General features: G+C 41.8%; 1 protein-coding gene across 2 annotated transcripts in view; it reads right to left on the reverse strand.

The window, feature by feature from the left end:
- PRR16 (proline rich 16) overlaps positions 1-15,914 on the reverse strand; it is a 133,893-nt gene extending 117,979 nt beyond the window's left edge. For both annotated transcript variants that reach the window (XM_020803631.3, XM_072992426.2), the window contains exon 1: positions 14,528-15,914. In XM_020803631.3, the coding sequence (XP_020659290.1) occupies positions 14,528-14,710 (183 nt within the window). In that variant the 5' untranslated portion in view covers positions 14,711-15,914. The remainder of the gene's footprint in view (positions 1-14,527) is intronic.
- Positions 15,915-25,153: the final 9,239 nt, after the last annotated feature.

Genomic DNA, 25,153 nt, shown 5'->3' on the forward strand with positions numbered 1-25,153 from the left:
ACAGGTGGACACTATTCTTTTTAGACAGGACGTTAACAACTAAGTAAGCAGTGAAGAATTTTGATTAGGGGTGCTACACTTCATCATTAGTCTACATGTTTTAAGTGTTTTAATGTCTTTCAAATAGTTTTATATTACTATATATTTAATTGTTTTTAATGAAATAATTCATCATAGTTTTAGTTGGTTTGATCTCAGTAATATGTGAGCTTTCACTAGGAGAAAGCAGAATAAAATGCAATAAAGCACAGACATAAATAAATCCCTATAAATAAAATCAAACTACACAGGTAAAACACACAAAAATACTGGTCTTAGGTGCCAATAAATTGCAATATACTCTGTATATATTGGAATATACTGAAGATAATTTAGTTCTTCTTGGAGCATTAGACAGTGTATGTTTCAATGTACAAATGTACGTGGCTACAAATCATTTGTGTAAATACATGAGAAAGTAAAGAAGTGAACTGACATTCTTTATATTTTTTTGATGGGTGACCGATCCCACCTCCTCAAATTGGAAACTGAGAAATGTTTAGAAATTGAATTATTCCCCCCTTCTTCCCCCCACCCCACCCCAAAAACAAAAAATCTTGAAAGAGCTTGGCTCACTCTTGAGCCCCTTTGATCCTTCAATGTCTTCAAAGCCTGAACTTTACTCCGTGACCATAAATCTCAAAATCACTTTTCCCATGAGTTCATATGATTGCTGGCTTCAGTGGTGATGGCAGCATGTCTTGCCATCTACACAAGTACCATGTACAAGTGGCACCTAACACTTCACACACAATTAGACCTAGAAAGGTTGTTTACTATAGGGCTATTGGAGATGTTAGTGTCTTGTGGGGGGGGATTCTTAGGGGTGAGTAAGAAGCTTGTTCCATTCGATTTTTGATAGCAATTTCCAATATTTGTATATTTCTTCATATATGTAAATAAAATGACACTGAGGGGAAAAAGAGAAAAAGAAACTTACAGATTCGCCTATTTAGGCAGAGTGCTCAAAATGCCTAGCTCTTAACTATCCTGGCTTGCATACATGTGTATTCGACCATGTCGCAATGCTGATAAAGAGTTGCCACCTCTCTTCTTCTGAACTGCTCCTCATCTTTTAACAGCTCCATGACAAGCAGGTACAACATAACTTCCCCATGCTTGGAACAGTTTAACCTACAATATTGAGTCAGTCAAGTTTTATTGAGTAAGAAGTAATCAGAATTCCAGCACTCCAACATGATCAGGATGGCAAGAACTTGGGAATTAAAAATCTGAAAATGAGAAAAAGTGAAAATGATAAATTTCTCCATCCCTCACACTGGCTGAAATCCTGTTGCCTAGCATAGTAAGTACCAGCTAGAGTAGGCCCAATGAATCAGAGGGGATTTGGTAAGACAACTCCTCTGTAAATTCTGCTGATTCAGTGGGTCTACTCTAGTTGTGACTTACTAGTCTAAAGAATAGAATTTTACCCACTGTGCCTTCACACTGAAAAGCAAGAGGAGACCCTGAAATTGGAGCATCCTGAAAATGGTGGCCATCCAAACAAATGTTCTCGTTGCTGAAAAGGATGACATTACATTTCCCTGAACTCTCATCACAAACATAACAACTACTGCACTCTGAAAATTTCCTTTGTTGTCTTTACCCTCTGGTTTTATTTATTTGGGTGTAATACTATGAACCGCATAAACATCTTCTATTCTGTCCCTATTCATATACTGATGTTCCTAAATATAAACACCTGGAACACATTTCAGTTTTTTATATGAAATTGTGTACATAGTTTCTGTCCCTAAACTTCAGCTCATACTTTTTTCTTCCTTAAAACATTTATTGCAATGGAAGAGTCAACAACTTTAAGACAAGAAAAATGTTCAGTAACTCAATCAGAACAGAGCAAGACTGAGGCATAAATGGAAAATTCAGTGATGCACAGAAACCACAAGTTTAATGGCAGGCAGTCAACTGAACAAATTGCTCATGTAGGCAATCCTTTCATGAAGCCCAAAATAATTATGAATACTAGTCATTATTTCTCTTCTACATCATACAACACTGATATCCTCCATTTTGGATTGATTTCTACAGATTACTGTCAAAAGCTACCATGTCTGGTCTCTTTGGATAAAAAGCTAAAGAACACTCATTTGCTTATTGAAAGTTATGCAAATGTTTCACAAATAATAACTTTCAAGAATTTGTTCAGGTTGATGGGGTTTTATATCGACAAAAGTATTTAACAGGTCATGCGATGCACAAAAATTCTCTAGTGCAATCGACTGAAAAGCTAAAATATGCACATTATCAGAAAGCTATGAGTGGAAAGGAAGGGAAAAAAACCCTTGAAAATGTCAGTGTCAGAAAAACCAGCTATATGTCTGGCCCACAGTATTACATCTCACTTAATTTTGTTTAATTTGTTTGTGCATTGACAGATTCATTACCTCCAAATCACAAGCTCACACTTTTGAAATAGTAGATATAGAGTCTGTATCTAATCTGCACAAGCAGCAAAAATCTGCATGCAGAAATCATTGACACTATCAAGCTCCAAAAACAGGATGGGAAATATACCAATTGGTTGAAGATGCATAATCATAATCATATACACATTATTGCCTGGGACTAAGCCCTACTAGACTTGCACCTCAGTCAACATGGATGGGACTGCACTCGTGGCACAGTGGTTAAACTGCTGTACTGTAGCCAAAACTGTGTTCATGACCTGGGGTTCAATCCCAGGTAGCCGGCTCAAGGTTGACTCAGCATTCTGTCCTTCCGAGGTTGGTAAAATGAGTACTCAGCTCGCTGGGGGGGGGGGGGGAGCAATGTGTAGCCTGCATAATTAACTTGTAAACCGCCCAGAGAGTACTTTAAGCACTATGGGGCGGTATATAAGCAGCACGCTTTGCTTTTTGCTTTAAACTGGATGAAAAGACTGCAGATTGAACTATCATCCTAGTTACAAGCACAAGGTGAGTCCCATCTCTACTTTCTCACATAAACATTGTGTGTGTGCTGCTGATACAGACATAAACAGTACAGATATGTTTTTTTTTTTTCTTCTCTGGAAGACACGGGTTGTATGGGACTTCACCCAACGCCTCTTCTATGGACTGGCTAATGCCAGAATTGAGATAAAATAAAACTCCATAAAGCAATTTATTTGTGTGGTCAGGGAGTGTGATCACTTTGTAGAAGCACACAGAGCCACCACTGAGATTTAGACTGAACTAAAATCCAAACATTCTTGTGGCCATACCAATGCCTCCCACCATGACTGTATACAAAAGTGCTGCCATCACCATAAGAATGTGGCCACTGATACATGACACACAAAGAAACACCTGCGGCAACTCCAAGTGAACTGGCCTTATCAGTCTGCAGTCCAAACATGATATTGGACTCACATTCATAGCACTACTGATCTTTTTCAATTGTAAATATTAGATTGTTGCCAAATACATAAGTCCATTACGGCCACATTTGAGACCCACTCTTCTCGGCAGTTCAAACAACAGTACAAATATTTTTCTAAGGTTTGCTTGTCCTGAAATATCTCCTAAACTATGGGAATCAGAAACACAAATTTAGCATGGATACTACTGATGTCCCAGTTTAAATAACTGAATAGATTATATTTGTTTCCCCAAAACCTAGTTTGGGCTCACTCATTACTAGTGCATGACCACTGCCAGATTCTTCTGTAAAATATGTCAAATGAGCTTGCCCTATGACAGGGGTGGGCAATTAATTTCTATACGGAGCCACATGAAAAATCTGAACTGTGTTCGGGAGCTGGACCAACTTTACTTAAAAATAAAAGATAAGCAACTGATCAACTTTAGACAAAAAGCTATAAATGGTTTTGGTGTTCAACTTGTTCAATGAGAGAAATCCAGTCTGTCTTGGGCTTGAACAAGTGCTTGAACACCAGACTGGAGCAACGACCGGCAGGCCAGACAGGAGCGGCTCACGGGTTGCATGTGGCCCTCGGGCCGCACTTTGCCCAGGTCTGCCCTATGAGTTCCTTTCGTTGTGGCTACAAATAAGCAGTTACAAATATCTCTCAAAGTTTGTCACGAAAGATCTCTGATATAGTAACAGCTAGAAAAATATAAACATGCACAGATACTATTGATGTCCCAAAATACCTGGGTTGTTTATATCTTGAAACCAGTTGCCCAGAGCCCTAGTTAGGCCCAGTGGTAATTAACTTTCAGAAGCATCTGATCAGAGGGAAGTGATCAACTCTTCTATTAAGCATGACACATAATTACTGGATGGCTCAGTGGTTAGGTAGCGGTTGGCAGTTTGATTCTCCACTGTGCCTCCTTTACTGGGAATCGACTTGATGATCCATAGGATCCCTTCTAGCTTAGTAAACAGTCTTCCGAACTAATACAACATCTCTAATTCCTCTGACACAACTTCTAAATTTCTTACAGATTCTACATATGACTGAAGAGTGTCTACAAGTTGTTCACATACCACACTATACAGAAAAACTGGTTTAGACAATAAAGGTATATTCCAAAACTGACGGATGTTGAGAAGAAACAGACCAACATACATCTATAATAGAGCATTTTATTACACATCAGTAAAATCCACAAAAGGTTATGAAGGAAGAAGCACCTATAATCAAAGTATTTTATTAAAAAAAAAATTAGGCCTCTGTTCATCTGATTTTCTTCTATTTTTGCTGCCCATTTAGTTTAGATTAATGACATAATCCTAACAATTTAGCATCAAGTCAAATCCCAACTTATTCAGATCATTTCCAGGGCTTTCTAGGTACAGAATACTCTGAAGTAGTTTACAGTCATTCCCTTCTTCTAAGGACATTATGGGATCATGTAGTTTACCCAAGACCCCACAGGCTGACTTTTTTTCCCATAAGGCACAATAAGGACCCAAGTGTTTGACCAAAGCTTTGAAGCCAGATGCTCCAACTTACTGAGTTATTTAGCCACACAGAGATCCTCTTTTCTAATCCTGTATGTTTAAGCAGTGTCAAGCCACACTATATTTATGGAGTAACATTAAAAATATATAGGCCTCAGCTATATCAGGCTTACCATCCAGGTACCTATCCAAATGTTCTATTTGCTCCTGTTTAAGAGGTGGTTCAGTTCTCTATCGATTCAGATTAGTTTAACAAATCTACAGGATATTACTAAAAATTCAGACCAATCCCTCCTACTTCCCTTCCATTTTATGGTCATTTGGCCCCACATGGGAACTTGTTTTTTATTGCAGCCTGGGCTTTTCTAGATTTGCTATTCTTGTCTATTCCTCCCTCTCAAATAACATCATTCCTATGGAGAGGTATACAATTAAAACTCATTCTGACATCAAGTGTGTTGCCAGTGTAGGAGTAGTCTCCTCACCATGGAGCAGGGTTGACTCTCTAAATGAGGGGCTCTGGGGTTTTTGTCCCCAGCATAACTGCTTCTCACCCTCTGCTTCATACCTGGCAATATCAATGTAACATGCTGTTTTACCAGTTATATATATATATACTGTATTAGCTTTAAGTTCTTCAAACTCTGCAGACATTTCTCCTTCTTAGGAAGAAACCAACAGTCCCCTTGACAGAATAGAAACCTTCACTATCAATTCAGACAATCTCAAGTGAGGGAAACAGACAAGGGATGGAGATAAGGTACAGAATGGGAACGGCATGAAATGGGAAGAGAAAAGAGGAAGGGGATGTGTAATGGCATGGAAACTATCTGAATTATGCTGAAGGAAAACTGAATATAGATATGAATGTTTGGTGTGAATAAACCCATATCAGTGGGCGAAACAGACCAGCATTACAATCCACACTGATGCAAAGCAACAGTTTATTTGGAAGGGCCCAGAAATTCAACATATAAAGGCAATAAACATATGGATGGAAAGTAGAGAAAAGAGTTTAAAAAAATGAAAAAAAAATCACTCAGTTCAATGTATTAATATGTTATATACTTCATTTCAGGAAAGGAAGGGTTAAAATACTATGATTGTTTTTTTCCTGTTCTCCTGAGAATGAACCATTTCAGTTTTATTCTGCTTTGTGGTATTTTTCATCTGGGATTTAGCTTCAGCTTAAACCTTTAAAAACTATCTCATCTACAACATTGTACTCTACAGGTAGGGGGTTACACGAATGCTTCCTTATATTTAAAGCTTTTTATTTGTGAAAGGTAACTTGCCTTGCAAAAGTAAACTGTTTGAGGAAAGGCTACCTTAGGATACTGGATATTAGAACTGTGAGTATGAAATGATGTTCTTGTTTTCTAGATATTGTAATTCAAGTAATAAAGGTACTATATATCAGCCTCAAGGACCAACTTAGAGTGCATAAGCAGATGGCTCCCAGATCCTGCAGCTATGACTCACCCTTCTTAACTGGCTTGGATGCCCACTAGCATTCTTGAACATGATAGTATAGCCAGATGCTCTTGAACCTTTGATATATCTACCTGTTTGAAAGCCCCTTTTCTCCACAACTATTAAAGTTGCAAGAACCAGGTTCTTTTTTCAAACACTGCCATCTTTTAATGACCCTCAAGGGAAATCTGAAAAGAGAAGTAGCACCTTTCTAATCCTAGTGATCTATGTATTTGGATGACTTTTTCAAACACTCAGCTTTAGTATAAAGTCCTACACAAGCCTATCCAGAAAAAAATTCCATTGATTTCAGTGGGGTCTAGATAAGTGGGCATACAATTGCAATCTTACAACAGCACCGTCTTATTCTTTTACATTTTAAGTCATTGTGCCAACATTCCCTTACTTGCCTTGATGGGCTAAATATTGTGTTGCTTCCCCAACCAGGACACTAAGGCAGATAGCGTAGTGAGTCTAAGCTGAAATTGCTTTGTAGTCCCCTAACAGTCTATCTGGAATCTGACTTCCCATTCTTGTTCTTGTGGAATGCTTCCTGGCACTATATGTGTGGCAGCTGGGTTCTATCATCTACATCAGTGGTTCTTAACCTTTGTTACTCGGATGCTTTTGAACTGCAACTCCCAGAAACCCCAGTCAGGACAGCTGGTGGTGAAGGCTTCTGGGAGTTGCAGTCGAAAACTCCTGAGTAACCCAAGGTTAAGAACCAGTGATCTACATAACATTTTTCTCCGACTATATAAGCCCCCTATCTTTGGTCTAGACCAATGCAGTCCAGATGTAGATTTAGTACCTCTGAGAACTAGGCACACATCAAAAATTCATTAAATTCATGAGCAAATCCTAGTCTGGTAAGCCTCACAAATCAGATTTTATTAGTTTGCGGTCCTGAGATTTTACATAAATCCTTCCTGATCTTTTAATATTGACATGCAACATACTACCATTATCAAGTTACTCAGTTTGAAGGATGTCATATTACTTTTTTGCTGTGTGGCAAAGTCACTTGAAAATTCTAAGAAAGAAGCCATGCTTCCAGTGCACATTCATTTAATTGTTTTCAGAATTGTTCAGTGGTGCTAGGCACATGTTTAAGAGTAACTGATAGGATATTTAGAAAAGAAGAATGTAGAAAGAGAACATTATTGACAGAAAGTATGAATATCTGCCCAGTTTACAACATATTTCAATCCCAAAAGAGAGATGTATTCCAGTTATTGCACATCAGGATTACTATAGTGATTTCATATCTGGGGTAAAACAGGGGTGGGGGAGCAAAACATTCTGCTCCTCATTTTTTTGTTTGTTTTGTTTTTCAGTTGATTTGCCACTAAGCTAAACTCCTGAAATAGTGGAACTCAGACCATTTAATTTAATATGACTGATTCTAGAGTAATCATACAATTAGGTTAGGCACTGGTTTCTATAAGACAATACCTTTGTCCATGTTCCAAACCTGTAATGGTATTTTAACCAGAAGCCTGAAGTGAGGCCACCATCTGGGAGTTATACCTGAGAGAGCAAAACAAAGCAAGGAAGGCCTGGGCTGTTTCTTATTCTCTCAATTATACTTTTGCTTCTTCTGTTAAAAGGGAGAACAGCTTTAACTGCAAAGAAAAACAAAACAAAGACTGATGCTCAATGCACTGGTACCTCATGCCCTACTTATCATCATCATATCATCATCTTAGAACTGCAGAGTTGGAAGGGACCTTATAGATCATTGGGTCCAGCCCTTGTCAAGGATACATAGTATGGTATCTGCCCAGAGCAAACCAGCTTAAAATATTCTTCAGAATTCTCTGTGTTAGATTGGTCTGGTTAATGGAGCAGCCCAAATCATATTTGCATCTTCACTGTTCTCTGCATGTCCATCTGAAGACCCTTTCTCATTGGCATCATTCAACTCCTTGTCCTTTCTTCCTACGTTTAGAAAATATCTGTCTCCTGTGTTTACTCTTCCTTTCAGATTCTCGTTTCTCAGTACACCCTTTCTACAGCATTTTGTTCCTTGTGCTCCCTGTCCATTAGACTGTCTGACTCCCAGAAGGGTTCATGCTCAATGTCTAGTTTTGGGACACCATTAACTTGTTTTCCACCCTTACTGTCTACACAGACAATAATCCTAGAAAGCCGTGATTCCCAACCTTGGATGACCCAGGTATTCTTGAACTGCAACTCTCAGAAACCCTGACCAGCACAGCTGGTGGTGAAGTCTAAAAACACCTGGAATTGCAGTACAAAAGCACCTGGGCTGCCCAAATTTGGGGACCACTGCTATAAAATGTTCTATTATCCCCTTCCTCTATAGAAATTATACTGTTCTGTGCATTTTATTTCTGAAGCATCATCTTCTCAGAAGATGATATTATTTAACATCACAAAAGGTCATGCAAAACATGTCCAAAATTTTGCTATTACTGATTGCCTACTCATGGAACATTAAAGCATAGCTGCTATTTGCAGTCCCTCTCTTAAACAAAGGAAGGAAATACAGTTTTACACAAGATTTGTATGACAGATTTCACTTGAATAAAGTCATGAGATTTTTAGAATTTGTAGAGTACAAACCCTAGAAGTCTGCAGAAATTTCCACCAGACAGACTTCTGGGGGCTTAATTAAAAAAAAATCAAAGTCCTGTTTACAAATTCTTAAACTTTGAATTCAGATTCCTGCAGCCATTTTCATTCTACAGAAAAGACAGGGAAAATAACTAGGTGGGGCTAAGCTCCATGAAACTACAAGGCATGGACAGTTTTTTTAAGAGCCTTTATGTGCAGTGCTAGTGAGCAGAGACTACTATACCCACAATCCCTCGTAACCTCCACAGAGTTTAGCCCTGCCCACCCATCTTCCCCACAAGATGAAAATGACTGCTGGAGCCTGAATTCATTAGCTTTAGAATTTGAAAACACCTCTCAGAACTTTGATTTCTTGATTAATGCCCCAAGAAGTCTGGCTGGTGGAATTCCTACAGACGTCCGGGGCTCGTGCTCCATGATTAAAAAAAAACCATGCCTAAAAGATTGTCTCACATTACTGATGCACACTTGTAGAAAAATAGAAGCACCACAGTCCCTGATTCTAAAGCTTAAGATCCACTGAAACATCCATGTACAAAAAATCTCAACACAAAATAGTAGAAGGCAATGCAAAGTGGACATTTAAAGATGCAATCAATACCAAGGTTCAGCATAGACTACTATTCCCCAATATGCTGTTCTGAGAAATCTGAATTGCAAGTTGTTACTGCAGTGCTGACATAGACCAACACAGCAGGTGTATGCAAACTAAATTGTGGGTAGAGTAAGTGCCATTTATACAAATACCTTTACGGTCTGACCCACTATCTGGAAAGCCAAAATACAGTGGTGCCTCGCATTACGACGTTAATTCATTCCAGCAAAATCGCTATAGAACGAAAATGTCGTAAAGCGATTTTAAAAAGCCCATAGAAATGCATTAAAACCTGGTTAATGCGTTCATATGGGCTGGAAACTCACCGTCCAGCGAAGATCCTCCATAGCGCGGCCATTTTCACTGCCTGTGTAGCAAGGAATCCATCCCAGAAAACAGCATGCGGCCATTTTGTTTACCTGGTGGCCATTTTGAAACTGCCAGTCAGCTGTTAAAAAATCATCGCTTTGCGAGAATCAGTTCCCGAAGCAGGGAACAGATCATCGCAAAGCGAAATTTCCCCCATAGGGAACATCGTTTTGCTATCACTTTCGCAATCGCAAAAACATCGACATCAAGCGGTTTCGTCGTTAAACGGAGCCCCCGTCTTGCGGGGCACCACTTTACAATATAAGGAGGAGATCAAACAACCTCAGAAACAGAATTATACTTCAGATAACCAAGGGCTTTTCATGTTCAAAATAAGTATGTCACAGCACAGTTAAATGAGGAAAGTCACAAAGCTGCTTTAAAGTCATATTCTTAAAAGCAAGTTTATATCCAGCTTTCTTTTAAAAAGAAAGAACACCTACTTGGTTTTGACCATATATTATTCCATTATTTTAACTATAAAAGGAGAACAGATCAAATATTTTCCAGATGAATACAAGGCCAGGTCCCTAGCCTGCAATGAGATTTTCTGTATACTTTCTAGCTTACATCTATGACTACATCAATAATTAAAACTTAGGTATTAAAATGAACTAGCAAAAACTATTAATCAAGCAGTTCATAAGTACTTTAACACACCTTAGCTACAGTACACTTTCTTCAAACTATAAGGAATTTTCCAAAATCTTTCAAAGTTAATGATAAATATGATGCACATCAGATATAGCAGTTCTTAGATTTACACTGGATGGATCCAGATGCAAGGCATATGCTTCCTGAGTAAGAGAAGCATCACTGGCTCCAACCCAGTGTTCACCACCACCATACATTCCTCTTTTTGAAACCAAACACAAGGTCAGAGTATTTTCAAAGAAAGTTGCAGAAGTTGCTAACAAGGAACTGGACATTTGTGCAGAAGACTTTTTTTTAATGTGCCAAGCACATTAAAATTTCAAAGAAAACTTATGCTCCAATTTAAAGATAACACACGAACTGTGAACTACTGAGCAATGATTTCAAAGTGACAAGTACAGTGGTGCTTCACAAGACGAATTAAATTCGTTCCACGGTTAATGTTGTCTTGCAAAAAATTCATCTTGCGAAACGTGTTTTCCCACATGAATGCCTTGAAATCTAATTAATACATTCCTATGGGCAAAAAAAAAGTCAGAACAAAGTCAAGTTTGGTTTACATAGGGTATCATAGAAAAATATTTAAAAATCAGCAAACATGAGGCAGGAACAAAAAACAGAAAACATTCGTCTTGCGAAGCACTGCCATAGGAACAGTTGTCTTGCGAGTCATCAACCCCATTGCCAAAACCATTTGTCTTGCGGGTTTTTTGTCCTGTGAGACATTTGTCTTGTGAGGCACCACTGTATTTTAAACATGACTAATCTAGGTGCACAAAGTTATGACTGCAAGCTGTAAATTTCCTGGAAAGGCTTTTACAGTGTATCTTCATTTCTCCCATGAAAGGCACCACAGTTGCAGCCAATCTAGTCCTGGCATCATAAAGCAAATGTTATAACATTAAAAAAAAAATCAGTGGCACTGGCACAGCCAGTGTTAACATGCTTGATTCCTTAAAATGAAGTCATGGTGAATCTTTAACAAAATTTAAATTCTATTTTATGTATAAATACCCGGCTTAATTTTCAGAGAGAACTATCAGAGACTACACATAGAATGGATCACACAGATGAGTTAGAAACAGTATAGATGCTACTGTAGAAGTGGTAGAAACTGTAAAGAAGTAATGGCACATTTGAAATTGCCAAAATGATACTCTTAACTCTGCTGCAGTCTTCTACAACTTGTACACTCCATACGATTTGGACATTGACTCCCATGATCAATGACCATTTTAGCAGGGGTTGGTAAGAGTTGCAGTTCAAGACATCAGGTGGGGGGAAAGCTATTCTAAGCGTTCATTTGAAAACATCAGGTGTATCTAAATATTTGAAGACTATATGTCCTCGTATTCAGGTAACAAACACACTATTGACATATGTTGCAAGAAAAAAAATGTGTTGAAAGAAGAACAATGAGTTGTAAGGTAGATACTTTCTGAAGGTTTTATGCAAATTTCTTCAGAAAATGAAAAACTGGCTCTAAAATTTCTTAAAGGAAAAAAAATATTTTTCAACCTCTATGAAATTAGGAAATGGCCTGGGAGGGTTGTATAATGTAAAGGATTAGAAGGAATGCTTTGGACTTGATTTTCAGTGTCTAATCCTACCATCTGTCCACTAGTTGTGCCACCAAAACACAGATACACAAAGGACATTCTCAAAAGGATATGTAAGTGCATTATTGAATTATAGTGTTTTGTTGCTTCACAGTAGCCTTTCCCCCCACCCAACCCATCCCAAAAAACCTCCCCATCTATAAATTAAGCTATAGGAGATGACAGTTGCCACTGACTAAGAATATGCTTCAAATGTGCATGAGACAAAAACATGAGAGATACAACATGTATTCTGTTATACAATCCTGGAAAAGAAAATCCCACCTGTTTCTACTAATTATATTTCCAAAACATGACTAGCGTCTGTTGCCACTTACAATTGCTCTATTCCACACCCCAACACGTTTACAGCCCATAAACTGATCATCCAACTGAGAAGCGCTCAGTTTCTAATAAGGGTCATAGAGAAAGATGGGAAAAGTTACTTTTTTAAAAAAAAAATTACAACTACCAGAATGTCCCAGCAAGTTGGAGTAGTCTGGGAACCATAACCCAAAAAAGTAATCTATCTTGTAGCCTTTGTAGAAAAAGTCTCAGCTTGTACTTATATGTACAGTATTCGAAATCACTCTTGTTATTGAAATTTCAGCCAACTCAGGCATGTTAAAGTTGCAACATAAAACAATGTAATAGAGTGGTAATGTCTCTCCACTTCCTTTTAAGCAGAACTCAATGAATGAAAAAAAAAAATCCAGTCTACTGAATCTCCATAGCAATTGCTAATAACGTATTTCAGCAGTTTCTTCTGCCTCAGTTGCTCTAAAAATCCCACGTTTGTCACAGCCTCAACCATCACAGCAAAGCAAGACTAATTTTAAAAAAAGTCTTCTACAAATAAGTATGCAAAACTCAATTGGGAAAAAGAAAAACTCTATCCCCCCACAACCTAAACATCCATCAAGATCACATCCAACCATTGTATTTCATGAAATCTGGGGAAACTGGGAAAGGAATATTTGTACACACACCCTTTCCGCATGTTAAAAGTATACTTTTATTTAGCTTGATATGCTGAGGCAGTCCCTAAACTGAGGGAAAACTACGTCTTGTGTCCTGCGATCCTTTCGTGCACGTTCGTTGTGTTGGTTTTAAAGATCACGGGATCATGCCGGTCGTCACGCACGGAAGGCGACGTGGAATTTAAGAAATCCCTCGCGTCCAGAGAGCACCCCACCCTACCCCGATCCGGTCAAAATCCAGCACAAGCCCCGCAGATCCGGTCTGCCTAATTGGTCCCACCCTCTCCCCCTCCTCCCCCTCCAGGAAGGTCCCCCTTTTTTGCTTAAGACGGAAACTTTAATGAGTTTGACAGGCTCCGATCGGCGACCTTCTCCCTGCGCTTCTTTTTGCCAACCACCTAAAAATAACATCCGCGCCAGAACGAACAGAAATAACCACCCTCGGAAAAGGAACCCAAGGCGTGAGAGCTGCGTCGCTCGCTGTCAGCGAAGGAAGCATCTCCTTAGTTAGCAAACGGAGTGACTAAACGCTAAATCTGGATCCCAAGACGGCGGGGAGGGGAGGGGAGGGGAGGGGAGGGGAGGGGAGGCAGGAGAGAGCGAGAAAGAAATGCCCACACAGCCCTTCGGAGGAAGAGATGGAGAGCCAAGCAACTCCTCCCTCCCTCCCTCCCTCCGCAACCCAAACTCAGGGGTGGGCGGAAAAGGGGAGCGTTTCCAAACCCACCCACCCACCGACCCCGCTGTTTTCTTGCTTCGTCCCAAAACATCCATCCCTCTCCGAGCAAGAAATTCGGAGCCCGGGGTGGGGTAGGATGCTGTTAGTCATCCCCCGAGGAAAACTGAAGCCTGCGCCGCCTTCCTCTCCTCCCCGGAGGGCTTGATCGCAAGAGACATGGGAAGCGGGAGCCGAGCGAGCAAGCGGGGAAGCGGTCCAAGTCGGCTACAAGGCAGCGGGGAAAAAAGGGGGGTGGGGGGGACAGCGAGCGAGCGCGAAAGCAAGCAAGCGCGCCACGCTGCTCGGGCCAATCTTCCTCCCTCGCTCGCTCGCTCGCTCGTTCCCAAAGAGGGAGCCACTAGTTGATCGCTGGTGGCCAGGCGAGCCTCGAAAGTGTAACAAGTCTGGCCACGCGCGCCCCCCCCCAAACTGCCGCCGCTTCTCTCGAGTTGCCAAAGAGTTGACCCAGGTCTGCCTGGCGAAGGGTCGCCCTCCCAAGCTGCCGCTTCCCCGGCCCAGGTGAGGAAGCGGTGGGCTGCTTGGGGTTCGCCTGTCGGCGATGCTGCTCCCATTCACTCACTCCGCCACCCAGCGACCCACCCACGCCTCCGCCTCCTCCGCCGCTCACCTCTTTCAGCTCCTTCGCCACGTCCTTCAGGTCGCCCAGGACTAATTCCAGATCGTCCACGATGATCTTGATCTGTTCCTTCACCTTGGTTTTGGAGGCCGCCGGCACTCCTTCGGCGGGAGAGGAGACGGACGAGGAGGTGGCCGAGGAGGAGGAGGTGGTCCCCTTGGACTTCGCGGACATTCTTCGGGGGGAAGCGCCGGGTGGGTGGGTGAGGGGGAAAGGACCGGCGGGCAGGTTAGGGGAGCTGCTCGGGCTGCTGGCGGAGCACCCAAGGGCGACAACGACGCCCGTCCCCGTCCCTCGCCAGCCCGCTGGAGGAGCTGCTGCCGCTGCTGCTGCTGCCGCCGCCGTCCTCCGGGCTGCCCATCTTGGGTCCCCGTGGCGCTCTGCTCTGGGCGCGCGCTGGCACTGCCATCAACTCCTCAGCAACTGCACTGAGCGAGGGAACCCGGGCTGCGGGCAGGCGAGCCGACGGGCGGGCGTTGCGCCTGCGCCTGCCTGCCTCCTCTCCCTCACACAGGCGCACAGGCACGGGCATGCAGGACCCCTCCGCTCGCTCGCTCGCTCGCCCGAAGCTCGGCCAGAAGGCGGAGGAGGAGGCGGCGGTGGACGAACCCCCCCCCCCCCTCAGCCAGCGAGCCAGCCAGCCAGCGGGCGCGCGGCACCGGGCGCGGCACGCGCGCGGCTTCCCTCAGGGCTCTCGCCGCCACATGGGCTGCCTTCAGATCCCTCCACCTCACACACACACCCTCCCCGGGCAATCCGCTCTAATCCTCCGAACGACCCGCCGATCGCCCTAGGGGGCGGCGGACGGGCTCGGAGGAGGGAAAAGGCGGAGAGGAGGGAGAGGGGGAGAAGGAGGCCGCTCCTATGCCGGCCTCCCGCGTCTCCTCTTCCCGTCACTCCCGCCAGCCCTGAGCAAAGCAACAGTAACGCTATTCACAATAAGTGTTTCCTTCTCTTAGAAAGCCCCTTTTCCCGGAGGGCGGGCGGGCCGGAGGGGGGTGTAGAGGGTTCCTCCGGAGTCTTGGAAGAAGAGCGGGCGGGGGTGTTTCTTTGCTGTGGTGCCTGCGACCGGGCAGAGGTGTAAGTGCGTAAAAGCTGAGGGGAGGCGGAAGGAGGAGGGGGGAAAGCATTCCTCCACCAGAAGGCTCGCTTCCCGCTCTTCCCCGTCCGTTCCCCCTCCTCCTTCTCTCTCTCGCTCTCTCTCTTTCTCTCTTGGCTCCCCTCCTCGGCTGGCTGGCTGGCTGCCTGACAGCAGGCACGGCGTCCCCGGCTCGGAGGAGCACGCGCGGTCGGGTGCGGATCCCGAGGCGCGCGAATCACCTCCGTTTCGGTGCCTCCCTTGCGGTCGGAACCGCTCGGGCGAGCTTCCTCCAGTGCTCTCGGGGTTAGAGGGAAAGCCAAGCCAGGAGACGAGGCGGGCTTTTTTTTTTTTAAATGGGTCCGGGAAGAGGCAGAAACGGGACTTTCCGCATCCCGGGTCGGGGCGCTGCCTTTCTCCTTTCCTGAAAGAGGCAGCCAGATCGGGAGATCGGAGGGGGGTTTTAGTGGGGAGGGGGGCATGGCCAGGGACAAAACTTCTCGAATGCCCCCCTCTGCGCCTCTGCTCACGCTCTCTGGCCAAATGAGAAAGGACGCCCCGATGCGAAGTTGTTTGTGATACAACCTCAAGGCTAGGGAATGGATGGGTATGTTATGATGATCACGTTTGCGAGAGACCGGCGGAGCGAGAGAAATAACAAAATCTCTAAAATGAAATGATGGGCTGGGTGGACATGGAGATAAAATATTGAGGCTGGGAGGGCAGGGTTCATTTTGACGTAAAAACTGCTGTTTAAAAAAATAGCACTTTCCGAGGAACTTTCTGAGGTTGCAGAAGGATCAAAAGGAAAAGCCGTCAGTGGGAAGGAAGGAAGCCAGCCGTCATGTTCGGAGGAAACCATAACGGAGGTCGACGGTGAAGCAAAGTGAGATAAGAAGAAAAAGAAGCGATTGTTTAAAAAGAAATAGTAAAAACCGCATGACTGCCATGCTAGGAGAACAAATCATGTTTTTTTGACATTTTAAATATACAATATAACAAAGGAACATTAAATGGGATACTCTTCAGAAGCTCTCTGAAATGCTCACTGACAGCTACAGAAGAGAAAGAATTCCAGCAGAGTAATTTCAAAGAGAGGTTCAGATTGCCAGCATCCTGCCAACTTCTAGGGAACTGGGTTATTACTAACCGGATGAGAAACAAGAGGTTGTTTGCTGAACAATAAAATGTCAGTGGTGCAACAGTAGGAAAATATAACAGGGAAATATTTCCTGCCTTCAAGTGGACAATCAGAGAAATTAGTAGAGAAAGAATACTTGTTAGCATTCAACTTTTTTTCTTGTTTTTCCATTACTTGCAATAACAAGATGTGCCCAAAGTATTCAAACAAGAATACTGAACTGAAGATTATTCCTAAAACAGTTTGGTAATATTCTTCAGTTCCATCAGAACTTTTTACCAAACTAACCTATTTGAATAAAGTAACCCATAAAGCTGCACCTGGCCTTATGCAGTGTGCAGACTTCCAAAATACAGACTTTGATTTCTGAAGAATGATGAATATTAACATATTTACAGCCGAATTCTGTAAATTCCTAGTAGACCCCCCCCCCCAGTGGTATTTTGGATGTTATTAATCAAAATAAGTTTTTATCTATATTCATGTTGTTAACTAGTATTTGACCAGAGACTGTAGACATTTCAGAAAAGGACAACTTGTTTCTTAAATGCTTAACAAAGTTAGCAAACTTTCTGTGTGCCATTATTTCTTCCTATATTGCCCAGCATACAATATGGTTTTGTCAATAATAGAGTTGCTCTCACCAAATGTCCTAAATACAACACTGTGTTAACAGCAGGATGGGACCTGTCCCTGCTCCCTCTGCCCAAAAATCTGCTCTAGAGCAGTGCTTCTCAAATTTGGGTCTCCAGATGTTCTTGGACTGCAACTCCCAGAAATCCTAGCCAGCACAGCAAGTGATGAAGGCTTCTGGGAACTGCAATCCAAGAACATATGGGAGCCCCAGTTTGAGAACCACTGCTCTAGAAGATTTTGCAGCCCACTGAACCATGTTTACAGGGTGTAGGATAAGGTAGCAAGCAGGGGTAGGACAGTGAGAGGAATCATGGTGTTTTGTTTAGACCACTGCAAAGATTATCATCTAGTCTAGCCATTCTCAATGGGGGCCATAGGGCCCCCGGAGGAACCTGGCACATTTGAAGGAAACCAAAACTGGAAATAATTCTTCACACACTACCTCACATGGTTTGTTATGCGGTCACACTAACAAAATGTTTTCTAGTACTCTCTCTTTAAATTTGCATTAAAATGTTCAGTCATATGATGCACGGTCATTCGTGTATCATCTACCCAGCAAGTGTGCTAGCTGCAGACCATTTCTCACTAGGCAAGAAGCTTCTACTTTTTTTGTTGCGGACCTTTTCAAAAATATGTTGCATAGCTCTGTGTGTGAACAATTTTCTTGCAGCTTTTTTGAACTACAGTCACCGTGCATGTCCTTTTAAAATGTTTTAAATTTTTTAAAAAAATTCTGTGGCATTTGTGTCAATGCATCAGTTAACATTTGTCACATGATCTCAACAAGAAGCTCTAGGTGTTTACTGAACTGAAATGAAAAGACTTGGTAACCCAAAAACACATTGAGATGCACATCCTGGAATAAATATCAGGTGACCTCAAAGCATGACAGGAATACAATTCAAGTCGCATAACCACAGGGGGACATTTCACTGGTGTGACCACAGCCTTATACAATCCTGATTTGGCCTGTGTTTCTTTCATATTGTTTTTATGGCTGTGTTCCCCCCCCCCCCAAAAAAAGGTTGAGAATGGCTGATCTAGTCATTCGACCCTTCTGCATAAACACACAAAATTCCACTGTTATTTTGATCTTTATAATGCAGGTTCAGTCAAGGAAAAGTCTTGATGCATGTATGAATCTGTAACAAATTATGTGCCCTTTAATGTGGGAGGTTTTGTGTGTAAAAAAGCAATTGTTGAAAAATAAGATTTAAAAATCAGGTGATTAATATTTAGTATTTAATCACCAAAAAGTGCAATTAGAAGCTTCACTAATCTTCCAACAACAGAATTTGCAGATGGCCACATGGCCGCAATCCAGATGATCTTAGAAGAACAGAATTGATCTTAAAACCTCATCCTAATAAGCTGTTTGTGGAATATTGTGTAATAAATATAAATAAACATGTCTAATGGATGCCCGTTAAATATGTCTTGTGTACAACAAGCCCCTGACAACTGTGGTTTCATTAACTGTCATGAGCTAAGCTAAGTTTACACTGATCAGTAACTTGGATGACTGAAACTGTATAGTAACCAAGTGGATGATTTTTTTTTCCCAGTAGCTTCCCAGTTGAACAAAGCAGAATCAGTACTACATCTGACAGCAATGATACTGAATAATCTGAGCGCAGGACATTAGTTTTGAAATCAAAATGAACTTAAACAACAAATAACTATAGAATTTACTCTGACCTTTGGCCACACACAGAGAGACACAAATAGGAATGGGTGATCTGGAATGCAGTATTCAATAGTTCACCTAAGAAGTGAGTCCCACTGAGAGTAATTGGATATAAACTCAAATAAATGAGTACAGAACCACAGCTTTTTAAATGTACTACAGCCAGAATATTCTCTCAGAATTCCACTGGCATGGCTAAAGTGATAGTAACAGCAAACTGTAACTTTTAAAGTTCCTTTTAAAATTATGGAACGTGTGCAGGTCATGTGCAATGAGGCAAAAGTTGTGTATACCCTAAAATCAAAAAGGAGCTCTCTTTAGTGGCAATCTGCCACAGTCAGTCACATCATTCCCATTGCAGCAGCAAAACTCTTAGCACCTTATCTTTTGATTCTCTGTACTGAAAACAGCCTTTCAAGAGTACTGCAAGGTGGTTGAGTTGGGAAAGATATCAAGAGACTACCTCATTATTTAAAATTTGCTCATGGATGGTTCTCATACTGAACTGTTCAGTAAAGAAAGGATGTTGACATTATTCCTAGACAGTGATAAATAATTACTGCATAAAGAACTGATAACTTTTTAACTTGCTGCACATCAAGAAATTGCAAATGACTGGAAAAACAGTCAAAATCTTACCATTAAAAACTGGAACCAACAGGTTTGGAACTTTAACACTACTGGAAAAACTGACCAAGGGAGGCAGACAGATCTTGAAACATATGTTTGGATAACTCAAGAGTGTCACGACTTACCATAAAGACTGTGATAGTCAGATATGAAAATATGAGATCTATACATTTAAAAGACAAAATTTATATTATATTTGCTGTTACAGATAAAGTTGTACTGTTATTGCTATGTCATATGGCATTAATAATAATTAATTTTAAAATTCACAACCACCACTATGAAGGGGGGTCAACTTATGGTGTAAATAATTCTACCACATTTGTGGATTTCAGCCTTGCAAAATCTGAATCTCCTTTTAGTACCTCTAAAAAGCAGCAAATGCATAACTTTTTATGCTGTATCTCCTTTTCTATTTAATGTTGATGGTATATTCTTCCTTACTGTTGTGGGTTCAGTCTTCAGTGTTACTGATTGTAGAATTGTATAGTTCAAGGATTTTGTATGCTGGAAGAAAACAATATTAAGTTGAAAGGGACGAGCACCTGAAAAATTATTTTATCTGATCACAAGAATCATCTAGCTAGCGGAGAAATATAGTCCAAAACAGGAACTTTTCTAAGCTCTGAATGGCCCCCATGGTACGGGTTTTACAGACTTCAGATGGGACTGCACTGGAAAACTGAATCTATTTTATCTGTTTTGGAATTGGGTTGAGTTGCAACCTCCCATGGTCCTCAGATTTCTGTTACCATCCTCATGGAATTGGATCGAGAATCAACACGGCATAGCTTAAAACGCTGCAATTCATGATTGGATCAACCCCCGTTGTTGATGCTACCCTCTTTCACTGCCCTTCCTTTTATGCACATAAGCACACATACATCAGAAGTACAAAACTTTGGTCTAATTCCTTGAGATTTTTTTAAAAAAAATCTTGCAACTGCTCAAGCACTAATTTGATATAACAAGCCCTTGTACTATTGCAGAAATGGTTCCCATGGACATCTTCCTACCAGACATGGCACTTCAATGTAAATATTATGTTCAGGTACACTCTGCTGCTAAATACTGGCCAATATTCTGTGGATTGTAAATCACATTAGAGTAGGCCCATTTGAGTCAAAGGAGTTGATTTACTAAATCCACATGTATACAATGAGCCTGCTCCAGTGTGATATGCTGTGCTAAGCAACATGATTTTGGACATTGATTAATAGATAAGGGGGGGGGGGAGAGATGAAAAGAAGAATATTGCTTTCATGTCCATGCCTGTGGGCTATTGTGGTGGTTGACTTTTGTTTGAACAGGATGGCTCTTTGATCAATGCAGTAAGAAATTCTACAGAAGCTCCCTCAAAATGAGTGACATCTGTGCAAAGTTCCCATTTATTGCAACAGATGTGTAGGAATGTGTAAGATAATTTCTTTTTGTCATTTGAACTTGAGCACAGTAATTTTAACATGACATTAATGGGAGGACAATCCTTTTAGTCAGTGCGAGGCTACTTTTAGCTTGCAGGACCTACATTTATTCTAGAAAAGATCAGAACATTTCTGCTACTAGCACATGACGATCAACTAACTGGATACCAAAACAAGCATAACTTTAGTCTTCAAGCATTCAGAGTACAGAACAGCACAGCACAGAATTTTGTTTTGTGTGTGCCTCATGGCACAGTAGAGGGATGTGGTGGCGCTGCGGGTTAAACCGCAGAAGCCTATGTCCTGCAAGGTCAGAAGACCAGCAGTCGTAAGATTGAATCCACACGATGGAGTGAGCTCCCATCGCTTGTCCCAGCTCCTGCCAACCTAGCAGTTCAAAAGCATGTAAAAATGTGAGTAGATAAATAGGTACTACCACGGTGGGAAGGTAACGGTGTTCCATGTCTAGTTGCACTGGCCATGTGACCATGGAAACTGTCTTGGAAATGGGGATGAGCACTGCCCCCTAGAGTCAGACTAAATGTCAACGGGAACCTTTACCATGGCACAGTGGTGAAACTGTGGTATTACAGCCAAAACTCTGTTCACAGTCAGCGTTCGATACTAATGGATCTGACAGCTGGCTCGAGGTTCACTCAGCCTTCCATCTTTCAGAGATCGGTAAAATGAGTACCAAGCTTGGGAGGATGTGTGTGCAATGTGTAGCCTGTATAATTTTAAAAATTGTAAACCACCCACTAGGCACTATGGGCAATATATAAGCAGCACACTTTGCATTGCTTTGCTTTACCAGAACAGACCACTGTGTGGATAGAATGTAGCACATGGTCTATCCCCAGATCTTCTAATCCAGCATTGTCCTTTTTATGTTTTTAATTTATTTAATGGCAACGCATACCATTCTTATATATAACCTTACATTTTACTTGTTTCAGTGGTACAAATTGGGGTGACTGAAAAATTATTTTGTTGTGAGTGGTAGTTACATAACAGAGAGTCATAAATCATTGGCAACCTAGTCCAGTCCTTCTCAGAAGCCTCCTTATGGATCCAGATCTTCTTCCCACTCCTGTTCTAAACATCCCACTACTAGTTTGTTTTTGTTTACTGAATAACTGCCAACTACCAAATGCCTTCTCCCCCCCACTAAGAAAGAGAAACTGGTTGGTGTCAGATGTAAACTATTTCCTGTGGAAAAGTACCCTGTTACCATGGACATTCATTCAGTTATTGCAAACATCTGGAGCTGTGCAGGGTAATGCTAACTGTGTTCTTTCCAAAAGCACCATAGTAAAAGCAGGCGAAGGAGGAAAAGAAAAAGATTGCATGGGTAAAAACAGGAAGAGGATGTGGGAAAGAAGGGTATGGCATTACATTGTTTATAAGAGTGGCAGAATAAACAGAGTGTAAGCCATAGCAAATGTACATGCAATTTCTCACATTCCATTCTTTTTGTATCATTCACTGTGAAACTGTGGTAGAAAGGCAAACATTTATACAATGTAATGGAAAGGTCAGACATATAGATTCCTTTCACATACTCTCAGCATTTCCTTCCACAAGTTCCTGAAATCTAAACTATTTCTAAGCATGACATACAAAATTAACATGAGTTCCTGCAAATACATACTGTGTTAGTTGTTACATGCTGTGAAGTTGTCGCCAATTTATTGCAACCCTATACTGTCCTGCCCTCAACAGTTCTGCTCAGCTCTTGTAAACTCAAGCCATGGTTTCACTTCTGGAATCTCATATTTGGTCTTTCTCTTTTCCTGCTACTTTCCACCTTTCCCAGCATTATTGTCTTTTCCTTCTCATGATGTGCCCAAAGTAGGACAGCCTCAGTCTCATCATGATTGTCTCCAGAGATAGTTCAAGTTTGATGTGCTCTAGAGTGTTCATCTTGCTGGCAGTCCAGGTATTAGAAAGCTCTCCTCCAGCACCACATAGCAAATAAATCTATTCCACACCCCCGTTAGCCTTCATGCCCATATATAAGGATCAGGAATAGACATATTTACACTTGATGATCTTTTCTAATTCCTTCATTGTTGCCCTTCTGAGTTTCAATCTTCTTCTGATTTATTGGCTGGAGTCTCCATCAGGATTGATAACTGAGCCAACATATAAACAAGTTTTCAACAATTTCAGTTTCTTCATTGTCAATATCTTAAATTACAGTGGTGCCTCGACTTACGAATGTCCCAACATACGACCATTTCGAGTTATGACCAGCTCTGGCCACATAATTTATCTTCGACGTGCGGCCAGAGCTTCCATTTATGAACACAAACAGGCAGGGCAAAAGGCAGAAATTCAAATTGCTAACTGTAGGTGGCGAAGAGGCTGCTTCTTTGTAGCTCTTTCACCCCAGCAGTTAGAGAGTGTGCGATTGGAGGAGGGTGCCCGGTAAGGTAAGGTGCTGCTTTCTGCTTTTTAAAAACTGTTCCGGGTGGGTTTTGCAGTGTGGTTTTGGGCTGGGAGGGTTATGTTTCTGTGCTCTGATGGGTCTTGCTGGGTTTGCTTGTTTGTTGGGTTTTTTTTCCCCATTTCCAATGGGTCTTGGGGGGTTTGGTTGCTTTTTGGAGTGGTTTTTCCTGTTTTCAAGGAGTCTTGGGGGTTTTGTTTGTTGGTTGGTTCCCCCCATTTCCGATGGCTCTTGGGGGTTTAGTTACTTTTGGGGGGGTCTCCCCATTTCCTATGGGTCTTGCATGCTTCCTTTGCTTTTTACTTTGTTTTCTTTGCATTTCCGATGTGCTCCCTTTGCTTTTCCCTTTGTTTTCTTTGTATTTCCGATGGGTCTTGCACGCTTGTTTGCTTTTCTCCCCCCCCCTTCGGCCGGAAGGAATTAATTGCATTTCCAATGGATCTTGCAGTGATTTTTGTTGTTTTATTATTTTTCTTCAGCCGGAACGGATTAATTGCATTTCAATGCATTCCTACAAGAAATTGTGCTTTGACTTATGACCATTTCAAGTTAGGTCCATTTTCTGGAATGGATTATGGTTCTAAGTCGAGGTACCACTGTATCGATGTTTCTTCCACCAATGTTTTACTTCTTCTGATGTGGGGGTGCTATTCCCAAGGTTGCTAAGCTGTTGGCTGATTCTTAAGTGTAAGAGCAAACTCTCCTGGATGATGTCATAGCTGCTACTGAGAGGCATGACTACCCACCATTCTTCTTTCTCATAGTGATAGAGAGCATGCTTAAAGGCCTCTTCCTAGGCCAATCATAATGGCATGATGTAACCATTGTTCTATCTGAATTCTGTAAACTATCTGTGAGCTTGTAAGGTTAATAAAAGCACCGTCCTCCTGGGGGCAGGGCAGTCGCCTTATTCTGCCTCTTCTACTAGTCGCCCATCAGGAACACTTTTGGCAGACATCCCTGTGTGTGGCTGACTTCTTTAACTTCTATCTTTAAGAGACTATTTGCTATCCTAATTACTTGTGATCACAAAGCCCATCAGCCTTCTCATTTCGTGACTCCAACAAATTGGTGCCCAATGTGGGACCAGAAAAGAGACATTGCAAGCTGTTAATTGAGGCACAAAAGACAGGCTCCTGAGAAACTCTCTATCACCTATGAGAAAGAAGAATGGTGGGTAGTCATGCCTCTCAGTAGCAGCTTTGACGTCATCCAGGAGAGTTTGCTCTTACACTAAAGAATCAGCCAACATCTTAGCAACCTTGGGAATGGCACCCCTACATTCGGAGTCTAGTCTGACTTTCTGTATATGTCTTGCATATAGATGGAAGAGATGGGAAGATAAAACGCACCCTTGTCGGACACCTTTGCCTATAGGAAACCATTCTGTTCCTCCATATTCTACATATTTTGTTCTAACAGTAGTTTCTTGTCTAGTGAGCACAGAGTTCTGATTCCTGTCCTCTGAAGTTGCCAGCCACAGGGACTGGTGAAATATTAGGAAGAAAAACCTTAAGAACGTGGCCAAACAGCCTGAAAAACCTATAACAACCATTGGATCCAAGCATG

This window comes from Pogona vitticeps, chromosome 2 (assembly GCF_051106095.1).
Source record: "Pogona vitticeps strain Pit_001003342236 chromosome 2, PviZW2.1, whole genome shotgun sequence".
NCBI classification, from domain to species: Eukaryota; Metazoa; Chordata; class Lepidosauria; order Squamata; family Agamidae; genus Pogona; species Pogona vitticeps.